This window comes from Desmodus rotundus, chromosome 10 (genome assembly GCF_022682495.2).
Source record: "Desmodus rotundus isolate HL8 chromosome 10, HLdesRot8A.1, whole genome shotgun sequence".
NCBI classification, from domain to species: Eukaryota; Metazoa; Chordata; class Mammalia; order Chiroptera; family Phyllostomidae; genus Desmodus; species Desmodus rotundus.
The window spans coordinates 19,398,444-19,410,943 of record NC_071396.1 but is presented as its reverse complement, the minus strand read 5'-3'; the positions used below and the strand labels follow the sequence as shown (position 1 = coordinate 19,410,943).

The 12,500-nt window shown below is 43.4% G+C and overlaps 1 protein-coding gene across 1 annotated transcript in view; it reads right to left on the bottom strand.

The window, feature by feature from the left end:
* Nucleotides 1–12,500, bottom strand: part of LYST (lysosomal trafficking regulator) — a 147,386-nt gene that overhangs the window by 66,553 nt on the left and 68,333 nt on the right. Inside the window, exons 22-26 of the mRNA XM_045196398.2 lie at nt 10,956–11,087; nt 7,748–8,372; nt 5,720–5,897; nt 3,920–4,089; nt 2,078–2,308 (exon numbers count right to left, since the gene is read on the bottom strand). Of these exons, the coding sequence (XP_045052333.2) occupies nt 2,078–2,308; nt 3,920–4,089; nt 5,720–5,897; nt 7,748–8,372; nt 10,956–11,087 (1,336 nt within the window). The remainder of the gene's footprint in view (nt 1–2,077; nt 2,309–3,919; nt 4,090–5,719; nt 5,898–7,747; nt 8,373–10,955; nt 11,088–12,500) is intronic.

Genomic DNA, 12,500 nt, shown 5'->3' with positions numbered 1-12,500 from the left:
TCATGCGCCCAGCACACAGGTCCTAAACAGACCAGGTGCCCCATAAACACTGAGCTGAGTATGAGGAGTGCCCCTTGTACTCAGAGCCTCCTTGGCCTAAAGCAGTGGTTTTCAGCCTTTTTCATCTCATGGCACACATAAACTATAATATATATATATAAACACTATAATGAATATGTTTTTTGCTGATCTGACAAAAAATGGATATAATTTTGATTCATTCTCACTGGACTGCTATTCTTACGTTGACTGTTGTCAGTTTTTGAATTGTATTTTATTGTTTATGCTGTTACAATTGTCCCAATTTTCCCCCTTTGCCCCCCTCCACCCAGTCCCCCACTCCCTCAGGCAATCCCCACAGTGTTGTTCGTGTCCATGGGTCATTCACAGATGTTCTTTGGCTGCTCTATTCCCTATGCTGTACTTTACATCCCCATGACTATTCGGTGACTACCAATTTGTACTTCTTAATCCCTTCACCTTTTTTGCTCATCCCTCCAACGCCCCCTCTGATCCGGAAACCATCAAAACATTCTCTGTATCTATGATTCTGTTTCTGTTCTGCTTGTTTGTTTTTCAGATTTAATTATTGATAGATACGTATTTGCTGCCATTTTATTGTTCACATTTTTGATTTTCATCTTCTTAAAGAAGACCCTTTAATATTTCCTATAATACTGATTTGGTGGTGATGAACGCCTTTAGCTTTTTCTTGTCTGAGAAGCTCTTTATCTGTCCTTTGATTCTAAATGATAGCTTTGTTGGGTAGAGTAATCTTGGTTGTAGGTCCTTGCTTTTCACCACTTTGAATATTTCTTACCAATCCCTTCTAGCCTGCAAAGCTTCTTTGGAGAAATCAGTTGACAGTCTTATGGGAGCTCCCTTATGGATAACTAACTACTTTTCTCTTGCTGCTTTTAAGATTCTTCATGTTTAACCTTTGGCATTTCAATTGTGATGTATCTTGGTTGTCTTTTTTAAATTTGATAATCTAAGGACTATTAAATCAGGGACCCTGACTAAACAGTCAGGTATTACATGTTTTAAAAATTCTCTGACGTGTTGGTTTAAAGTTGCTGGCCTAGAAACTCATCAGGATATGCTCTGCCTTCTCTGCAAAAATGTAGATGGTATTTAATGTTTGAACGTGCAATGAGATGGTGCTCTTGGAGATATATATTCTAATATTATGCTAGTAAAAATGTTACACTGTATGTCATAAATGCAAAAACCAAAGGAACAAAGTTCAAAAAATATATACAATTGCCTACATATTTCTTAAAGCTGTTAATTTGGCAGGCAGCCATGTGCCGACATACTTTGGTGATCAGAAGTTCACTTATGGTAACATGAACGAAGGATGGCACATGGGTTCAAAACACAGGCTTTCACAGTGAGACACACACAGTCTCAGTTCTCTGCTATTTCCTAGTGTGATCTTCAAGTGACTACACCCCTCTAATCCTCAATTTCCTATTCTTGGCAGCATCATAATTTTTATCAAACCGTAACTGGAAGCTTTGTAAATATATAGGGTGGGGCAAAAGTAGGTTTATAGTTCTCAGTATGCAAAACACAGAGTTTATTATTATATTATTACAGTATTTATTAATTATTGTGTTACTTTCCATATGAACAATGGTAAACCTACATGTGCCCCACCTTGCATCTGAAGAGAGTTAAATTTATTCAACTTGTCTTCAGGTTCTAGGTACCTAAAAGTAGGTCATATAAATACCGCCTTTTATATATATAAATAAGAAAGGGGAAGGGAGGGAAAAACAAGAGAAAGAGAAATATTCTTTCATAGGTGCCCCAACTGGGGACCAAATGTGCAACCTAGGCATGAGCCCTGACTGAGAATTGAAACCACGACCTTTCGGTTTGCGGGACAATGACCAGCCTACTTAGCCACACCTACGAGAGCTAAACACCTTCTTTTAGCCTAACTTTGTTGCAAATGATGGAAAATATGCCCCCTCCAAATGTCATCTAACTTAATCTAATCAGTGTTAAAGGAAGTTCCCTTTCCAAAATACATATCAGATGTAGCTTTGAATAATGATTTAAAACTTACTTCTTTTCTAGTCCGTTCAGGGCTGCTACTGTGTTACATAACACGTAGAGAAGCCCATTATCCAGCAACATATCTGCCACCTTGGAACAGGAATGCAGTATTTGGAGGAGAAACAGGAGAGCCGAGTGCAAGAGTGCGTTGTCACACAGGGAGGTCTCTATCAGTCCCAGCACGGGGACGACAGCCCACTTCTGAAACAGTTCCACGCTTTTCACATCTTCCAGGTCAAATCTATGATAAGTAACGCACAGTTCAGAGCACATGAGAAGTGCTTAGCCATGAACTACGAAAAAAATGACTGTAATACGGGCCATTTTAACCTGATTTTGAGGCTATAAAAAATAAATCTGGGGAACAAAGATTGTTAACCCTTTTTTAAGACCATAGACCCCTCCAAAGGTAAAAGGTGTTGTTAAATGTATATCCCAAGGTAAAAATGCAAACATACAGATGAAACATATAAACAATTTCATGGTTTTATATGACTCATTTTAATTCATCCATTGGCCCCTTAGGTGTCCAAAGAACCCCTGCTTTTGGGGTCTATGTAATAAGTGCACAGGAAAAGAATAATGATCGTTAATTATTATTAATTACTAATTAATAATGATTAATTAATGATAACAAGTGCACAGAATTTTACAGACTGAGCTAGTAAACCAAGGTCTAGCAGATCTCGAGCTGCTGTCCCAACGCCGTCTGCCTGTCATGGAAGGAGACTGCTCAAGCACTTCATGCCTCATTTTCCTTACCTGTCAAATGCAGGTGGTGATGTCTACTCTACCCTTTCTTAAGGCAGTTGTGGGAATCAAACGAGATAATGCAGAATCTCTTTGAAAGAGCCAAAAGCTGTACGCAAATGGAAAGTGCTGCTGCCATGACCATAGCAACCAAATTTCTCAAGGTCTAAATCAGTCTACTTAATAATAAGTAGGAGACACTAAATAATAATAATAATAGGAGGAGGAGGAGGAGGAAGAAGAGGAGGAAGAGGAAGAGGAGGAAGAGGAAGAGGAAGAAGAGGAGGAAGAAGAGGAGGAGGAAGAAGAAGAGGAGGCGGAGGAGGGGGAGGAGGGGAGGGGGGAAGGAGGAGGGGGGAGGAGGGGGAGGAGGGGGGGAAGGAGGGGGAGGAGGGGGAGGAGGGGGAGGAGGGGGGGAAGGAGGGGGAGGAGGGGGGAGGAGGGGGAGGAGGGGGAGGAGGGAGAAGAAGAAGAAGAAGAAGAAGAAGAAGAAGAAGAAGAAGAAGAAGTAGTAGTAGTAGTAGTAGTAGTAGTAGTAGTAGTAGTAGTAGTAGAAGACACTCATTTCCATCACAGACAAAAATAACAGTTTATCTTTCCTGCCAAACTTCTGGTTCGGAGGAAACATTCTTTTATTTTTGTGCTTGTCTGCTAACCCTCCAGCATGATGCCAGGGCCAGAGCTCAGCAATCAGCACACCAGGAGTCCCAGGTGAGGAGCCCACTCGTCCCCGGATGACCTGAAGGCTCCACGGGGACAGGGGCTTGTCCATGGATCACTCATGTCACCCGCTGCTGAGAACACACGGGCCGCCTCCCTGTTCAACAACCTTCTGCTACGGACACAGACATCTAATCTTAACTCTCATCTCGCTTCATGCAGCATTTATGTTTCTAGTCTCCAGCTGATGAATGAAATGCAAAGGAAAAAGTTGTATCAGAAAGAGTATCACATGGAAAACAGTAAGTTGATTCACCTGGAAAATGATTTCTAGCAGATTTTTTCTAAAAGTGACCAAATAATTTTGTTGAGAGCCAGTTTCTTAAATTTTACATTTAAGACAAAAGTTCCTCAGTTATGATGGAGGGAAGAATGCACTTACTCTTCATCAAGGCCAATATGTCGACCGAAGAGCATTTCTGTGAAGCACTCCAACAGCTCCCGAGTTCCCCGGTGAAGATACAACTGGTTGGCTAGCAACGAAAAGCCACGATTCTTCAAAAATTTATCTTTTTGTTCCTTAGATGCTCTATTAAAATATGCGTCCAGTAGCTAAGGGAAAAATTAAGACAATTTAGGTAATGTATTAAAATTTATATAATATATACAAATCAGACAATTACTATACTTGTATTTGTAAGTTATTAATGTCATATGCATAGACATAGAAAGCTAAAAAAAATGCCACCTTCACAGCAAAACAAAATAAATTCTGTCTCTGACTATTACAGGATGCTAATGATGACTCTACCTTGGGGATCTTAATACATTTGTGATGGGAAAGGTAGTTTTTCAGCTGAACACGGACACCCAGTGGACTGGCAGCCTTAGTCAAGTGTATGTAGAATATTTGTGCCTAATTCTGAAGGGAAAAATTCGTCAACCCTGTTCTGTGCTCGCTCTGCAGGTGTGCATGTGCACGTGCACACATGTGCGTCTAGACCTCTGTTTCCGGATTTCTTGACAGATTATTTATCATAAGCACAGGCCTCCATTTCCGCCCCTCCCTAGCATCTTAAACACCACCATGTGTAAAACCGAATTAAGTCTTCTTTCCGAGCTCACTTCTTCCACAGTTCCGTTCTTAGAGCACAGCAGCACCACGCTCCCAGGCTTCAGGGCTGACCTTTTCTTGCCCTGACCCCAAGTGTATGATGAAGGCAGCACCACTCAGCTCCAGCCAATGTCTCTCCAATCTGCCCACCCTCTGACGCCCCACGCCCCCAGACTAGAAACTCCTCATTTCTCCCCTGGACTGCTGTGTTGGCCGCCTCTCCTCCCACAACGGCTCTGTCACAGTGCTGACAGATTCTTCCCCAAACACACATCTATGCACTGCCCCATTCAAAAAGCTCTGAGTTCACAGCATAATACAAAATACACCTTTTGCATGAAACCATCCTGGTTCCCTCATCAGAACTAGTTGCTTTTCCTACGCTCCCACTCTTCCTTGTTAATACTGCCTTTGAAGCACTCATCACAGAAGTCCTTACATTTTACTTAGTTGGTGTATGTGTCTCTCTCTCACTGGACTATAAACTCCTTGAATGTATGGGCGTATGTTATTCCCCTTTACATCCCACATAGCAATGAGCCCAGGGTTTTGCACATGAGATGGAAGCTCAATAAATACTGGGTTGAACAGTTAGTGATTAAACAATATCCTACATCTGTGTATATATCTATATTTATGTATTTAGTGCCTACTGTATACCAGACACAAGATGCCTACCCTCACGGAGTAACAAGTTCACAGATAAACGAAAAAGGTAATTACAAGACACAACTGGGATCTATGGTAGAGAGAGTAAGGACAGGGCGTAGGGAAGCTGTTTCAGAAGGGGATCAGGGAAGGTCTCCCTACCCTCCTCCCCCAGCTGAAACCGGAAATGAATATCTGCAATCTAAGACTACACTGCTGGAGAGATTTCCAACAAGCTGTTGTTCCTCGTAATTGGCAGACTTAAAAAGAATAATGATATGAATCAATATATGAATGAGGGCTTAAAATTAGACGATAATACATATGAAAATATGGGTAAGAAGTAACAAATGATAACAGTTCATTATTCCCAAGTATAAAATCAATCTTTAGGTTTACTTTAACATATGTATTTTCAAATCACGAATCGCACGTATATGTATTTTCCAAATTGAAACCACACGCGGTCCTTGCCCTTACTTTGATGACTCCTTGCTGTATAGCGGGTGACGGGTGGTTCACAAGGACCAACAGCACGTCTGCTTGAATCAGCTTGCCCATCACGTCTTCCAGCATAACGTCAGGCAGCACGAGGAGAACTCCACTCAAGAGCTCATACAATCCACAGCATATGGGAACCAAGCAATCTCCATTTACACTACAACAGACCGAGAAAGTCGTACTAACACAGTATCAGGGAGACAAGGACACGATAATTCCCCTATGGCTGGGATGCGTTCTGAGAAACGCCTCGTTAGGTGATCTCATCCGCGAGCGACCACACAGTGCTCCCACCGCACACACTAGATGGCACTGCCCACCCGGTTAGAGGGCACACCGCCGTCGTGCGTGCGGTCCCTTGTGGACAGAACCATTGTTATGCGGCACATGACTGTCGTAATAATTTTAACGTGTGAAACATAAGTTCATTATGTTAAATTAAAAATGTTGCCCGATTTAACTATGATTCACACATTTGCCATCATTTTTTGTCACCAGTATCTTTTAGGCAGATATCCTCCTGAACGCTATTCTATTCTACCCCTACGAAGTCCAATATTGTAGTCACTAGCCACCGGTGCCATTTAAACTATTTAAGAATTAAATTAAAAAAATTCAGCTCCTTGCCCTGGCTGGGTGGCTCAGTTCATTGGAGCATTGTGCCGTACACAGAAAGTTGTGGGTTCTGTCCCTGGGCAGCGCACATACCTAGCTTGTGGGTTTGATCCCTGGTTGGTGGTGTACTGGAGGCAACTGAGCCATGTTTCTCTCTCACATCGATGTTTCTCTCTCCCTCCCTTCCCCTATCTCTGAAATCAACAGACATATCTTCATGTGAGGATTAAAAAAAATTCCACTCCTCCTTTGCACTAGCCACACTTCAAGTGCTCAGCAGGCACAGGTGGCCAGTGTCTACCATATTGCTCAGCAGAGGGAAGACACTCCATCGTCGCAGTTTCCTGGACAGGGCTACTCGAGATGCTTCTGGAAGCAATACTAAACCTTATAATTTCCATGAACCAAAGAGTTTTTCTCTAATAACCATAAGAGTTAAATAAACCACAAGATTGTTTTCTTTGAGGACTATTTATGGTTTAGCGTTTGGTTAAATGTGGAATTCAATATTATCTAGTATTAAAATAAGGAGAAAGGTATCTTGTTTGTTATTAAAATATGTTATGTGAACCACAGCTGGTGTGGCTCAGTGGATTGAGCATGGGCCTGGGAACCAAAGGGTTGCTGGTTTGATTCCCAGTTAGGGCGCGTGCCTGTGTTGTGGGCCATGTCCCCAGTAGGGGGCGTGCAAGAGGCAACCACACATCGATGTTTCTCTCCCTCTCTTTCTCCTTCCCTTCCCCTTTCGCTAAAAATAAATAAAATCTTTTTAAAACATAAAATAAAATGTGTTATATGAGGGAGGACCCAAAAACCAGAATTTTTTATTAAAAATTGTGTATTCTTACATGTTTAAACTTCAGTCACCTTCAAAGTACTCTCTATTTGATGCAATATACCTATTGAGATGTTCTTAGCACTGCTCAAAACAGTTTTTTGAACTTGTCAATTTTGATTTTTAGTGCTTCTGCCATTTTTTGCTTCATGTCTTCCACATCAGCAAAACGTTTCCCTTTGAAGACATTTTTGGTCAGAAACTGCTCAACACTCAGTGTGGTGTGGGCATGTGCACTCGTAAATCACCCATCACGAAATGGGGAAACACGCTGAAAGAGTCTTCAAATAAAAATTCCCTGAAGCTGAACTCAGCCTCTCACAACACCACCAGCCGGTACACTGATACAGACAGGTTTCTAGAACACTCACCTAGCGAGGGAGGCCTGTACTACGAGGGGCCAGGCCTGTCCTCCAGAAGATAATTCTGGTTTTTTAGGTCCCCCCTTGTACTGTAAGAAGTGAGATAATGAAGACATTTCTAGAAGTACAGAATTCTTGGCAAAAGAATAGTAAAAAATGTGGAAGGGGGCGTGACATGCAAAAACATGGTAGTACCTGTGAGCATCTGCACTTCGGTTGTGGTTTGGCTCATAACCAGGAGAAAAGGCTAGGTTTTCCCAGTCCTCCGTGTTCCTATCAACGAGACTTGGCCAGCGGCTGACGGCTGCAGACCCGTTCTGTGAAGGAAACGCCAGCCCCAGGCTTGCAGTGGTGCTGTGGCTTTGCTGGAATGAGGCCAGTCCCTTGAGGTAATCAGGGCGCCGTGGGCAGGACTCATCCCCAGGGCTGTCACCGTCTGCTCTGGGTTCTGCTTCCAACTCCTTGTGATCTACTTTGGCCACTGGAAACTCTGACGTTCCTTTGGGGCCACTCCTGACAGAGGCTCGTCCTGAAAGGACAGCTTCCACCTCACACACAGTTTTTGCAGACTCACAGCTGCTGATGAATGCGTCCTCTTGCTCTTTTTTCAGTGTTTCTGAACTCCCCGGAGGATGCCATTTCTCTGGCTGGCGAGCAACATGATCACCTGCAGTACTCTGTAACTTGTCAATGCCACAGTCAGAACTTGCAGCCAGTTTTTGTGGCAGCATTAGAGGAGAAGCAGGAAGTGCTGGCAGGCTTCTAGAACGCCGCAGGTTGGCAGCCGTATGTGGTGGAGTGATTTTGGAGGAACTGCTTCCTGCTAAGAGTAGACAGAAAAATACCACCTAAAAACCTGTTAAGTGGGAGCACTTCCTTTCTACACTATCAGTCACAACCAGAGCAATAACCCGTTCACCCAGCACTGTTAAGGAATCCACATAGTCACTGTTCCTAGTAACTAATGTTTAAAATTCTCAAGTGCCAGAACTATTTTTCTTTTAACTACTTCTTATTAAAATCTTCCAAAATTGTATGTCTTTTCCTGTCTACTTAACAAAATATGATATTGACAGAATGACTCAAAATCATTAGGGCTGATGATTCTACTGCAGCGAAGTTAAGTGAATTAAGTAAAAGTTAATTTACCTGCAGTCACTAGGACGCAGTTTGAGACAGTGGAAGGAATGGGCTTTGCAGCTATAACTGGAATCAAGTGATCGTTCTGTTAGTCAGGTGGTCTTGAGTAAACCACTTAGTTCTATGAGTACTGGTTTCTACAAATATAAAATAAGGGTTCGGAAGTGTCTACCTTGAAGGATGCTTTAAGGATTAAATGTGATATTTGTGCAGTGCCAAGCATTGTGCCTGGCACAGAACAGATGCCCGGATAACAGCAGTAATCGTCGTCTTGCTGTCATTCTTACTAGGCTGTTCCCTCTCCTCCATTTCTGTAGTCACTTCTTGCTGCTGTTAGTGAGAAGCAATACTTTTTTTCCCTTCTTGCTGCAGCTCTCCTATTTGCTGCTTCTAATATTCTATGAAGGAGACCAGAAAAATCCCTCATTTTAAGAGCAGGAGATAGAAGTGTGTGCTATGGAGTGATCTGTTGGCCATCAGCTGGGGACCAGCGCCCCCTGCCTGACTGTTAGGGACGCACAGGCTCAGGCTCCACCCCAGGTCCATGCAGGCCCAGGGATCTGTGTTTTATTTAACAAGCTCTCCAGCTGATTTTTCTACATGCTACAACTGGAGAACCCCTCATATAGAATAAATGGGCACTGAATGAACTGCTTTATGGCACAGACTTGGTGGTAATAAAAGAGCTCCACAACTCAGATGTTTTTCCTAGTTATTTCTGGATTTTGGACTTTTAAGGCTGCTAAAAGATTCTGTTCAAAGAGCTGGAAGAAATGACTGTATTTGAAAATGTTCCAGAATGATGCACAATGATTTTTTAAAATAGACATTTGCTATAAAATAAAATTAAATAAAACACAGCCTTAAAATAGTATGATAAAAGGCTATAAAATGTGCTAGAGAATAACCGCAACACTTTGGGAGAGAAACAAAACCAGAGATCGATGCCCATATATCTCATCCTATCTGTCCGTATCTCAACTTCACCTGCAGCCCGCAACAAGACAGGTGGGACTGACCATCAGAGCGATGCTCAGCAGTCAGGAGAGGAAGACGCTTGGCCTGTTCATAGCCAGGCCACACACACCTGTTTTTTCTCGGTATTGGTAGATATGAGGCAGTCTGTTAGGAGTAGTAAATAAGGAAGGTAGCAAAGCACTGTAAGCTTAAAGACTTGAACATCCTTGCTATGAAAACAGGAGAGGGAATTCATTCTGAGAACCAGGAATATTCAAGGGCAGCCAGCAGGAAAGGCCGGTGGCCAATGGAGACCCTCGTCATGGCAAAAGCCCTCAGCCATGACCTTCTCCAGCGGCTCTCAGCAGAGTGAGGGGGGTAAGACAGAGACAGGGGTAGGGTTTTTCAGGGCAAGAAAGCCGAGAGGACAAGGAAACTGAAGACAGTGTCCAGAAAATTGCTGGCTCAAGGTGTCTAGGCTGGGTGAGGAAAGCAGGCAGAAGGGAACCTGGGAGGGTGATAGAAACCAGAGGGCAGGAGCCTGATATTGAGGAGGGGACACGAGTCTCCAAGGTGGGAAGCGCTCCTGCTGCGACGAAGTCCAGGACAAGTGCACCCACGTCGGCAGACAAAATTGAGAGACAGGTCCCCAGAACCAATGACCGTGAGGTTGGACTATTGGATGGCCATTCACATGGCAAGTGAACTTTGTCCAGGATGATGTGTTTAGGTAGGAAGGAGAGGGTAAGCCAAACAAAGCTTTCGAAGACAGTAGGAAAATAAATCAGAAGCTTAAAGACAAATAATTATGACAAGAGGGGACGGAGCCCTGCCTGGTGTGGCTCAATGGATTGAGTGCTGGCCTGTGAGCCAAAGGGTCTCCGCTCCAATTCTGGTCAGGGCCCATGCCTGGGTTGCAGCCCAGGTCCCCAGTAGGGGGCGTGCAAGAGGCAATCACACATTGATGTTTTTCTCTTTCTCCCCTCTTCCCCTCTCTCTAAAAGTAAATAAATAAAATCTTAAAAAAAGGGGGGGGGGACAGAGAGCTACGGAACAAGACAGCACGAGCCCACTGTTTCCTAAGTTCTCCTGAGCATCTCCTGTCATACCGAGTGAGGGTACTGATACCAGAAAGCAGAGAAATGGATTCCTTACATATATTCTACAGTTTTTGAGTCTAGCCTTTCATGTATTCAGTCTTGAGTATCAGTTTGTACTGTAGCGCTGAAATGTGGACACTTTATGTATCTACTACTACTGAGAACTAAATTGGGGTGGTTCATACGTTCATTCTTGTTATTTCTACCTTCTGGTGCTGACGCGGTAAAAGCAGATGGGCGTATGACCGTCAGTCCAGGGCTGGGGACAGCCTTTCCCCCACTGCTGGAATGCCTCAGGTATACGATTGACTCCACTTTCTCCTGGAAGATCTTGCCATCTAGAATCGAAAAACATTGAGATACAGTAAAGTTTTTAAAAAGGATAAAATAAAAACTTAACTGTAATAGCAAATCATTATATACAAATTTTTACAAAAATACAAAAGATGTTCAAAGTGAGAAATATGGCATACTTTATAATAATGCATGTTTGATCTGTGAGTACCATTTTCTTACTATAGATATTTTTGTGGACTATTACTATGCTCCTTGAATTCCTGCTGTTATTTCTCTACTTGAACAGCCAACTGTTCATTTTTATATTAATCTGATCTCTCTGAGGAGATTGTTCATCTTTTCATTCACTGAGGAAAGGACTGTGTCTTACATTTTTATGTATCTCCTACAAGGTCCAAAATGACTCCAGAATTCATACCTATAGCTTTATCTTCCTTTCTGAGCTTCATATTTATAAATTCAACTGTATGATTCCTTACATGCAACACAAATGCAACAAATCTAAACCTGGATCATCCTTCTGCCCTAAATTCACTCCCGTTCTATTCTCTGGTTTGCTAGAAGCACCCTTCCCACGCAGAAACCCGGAGCCAGCTTTGACCACTACCTTGCCTTTACCGACAACAAGTCAGTCTCCAGGTTCTGTGGCCTTATTTCCTCTTCCCGAACTCTTCCCAGCCCCTGCATGGTCCCAGAACGCAGGCTCTTCTCCCCTCTGACCTGGATGACCTCACAGACTTCTGAATGGCTCTCATGATGGACCTGTGAACCCTCCCTTCTACAGTGTTCTCTCTAGCAAATGCCACCCCCTGCTGAAAACCTCTCAGTGGCTCTCTGTGGCCTCCTTACCGCCCTGGACATGCACCTTGTCTACAAGAATCTCCATGATCTGTCCCCAGGCCCCTTTCCAGCCGTCTTTTCACATTACACTTTAGCCACACCTACTTCTCACAGCTCCTTCTCGGACTGTCTGCTGTGCCTGGGAGGCCCTCCCTCCAACTCCTTACTCAACCTTTCCAGCTGGGAGCAGGCATCGCCCCCCCCCCCCCCGCCCCCGCCCCAGGAAACACCCCTCACCACTCTCTATTGTTACCAGAAAACAAGATTTCTGTCACTGTGCTTTCTACACAGTGTAAGTATCTGTTTAGGTCTCTGTCCCCTCTTCTAGGCTGTGAGCGCCTTAAGTGGGGGACCATATTTTACTCATCTTTGCAATTACCCTGCCCCCAGAATCCTGATGGTCCTTGAATCACCACATGTGTGCTGAACCTAACACAAAATCACCCTAATTTCATGTGGATTTTTACCGCTGCTGCATCAGTTTCTTCCATTTCTTAAAATGGCTGTTTTACAACCATTTTTCCTCCCTACGTGTACTGTGTAGACATGTATCTACATCTGGCTTTCTCACAGGTACGGTCTTGCTTGCTTTCATGCCACGTTTCATCTTCCTA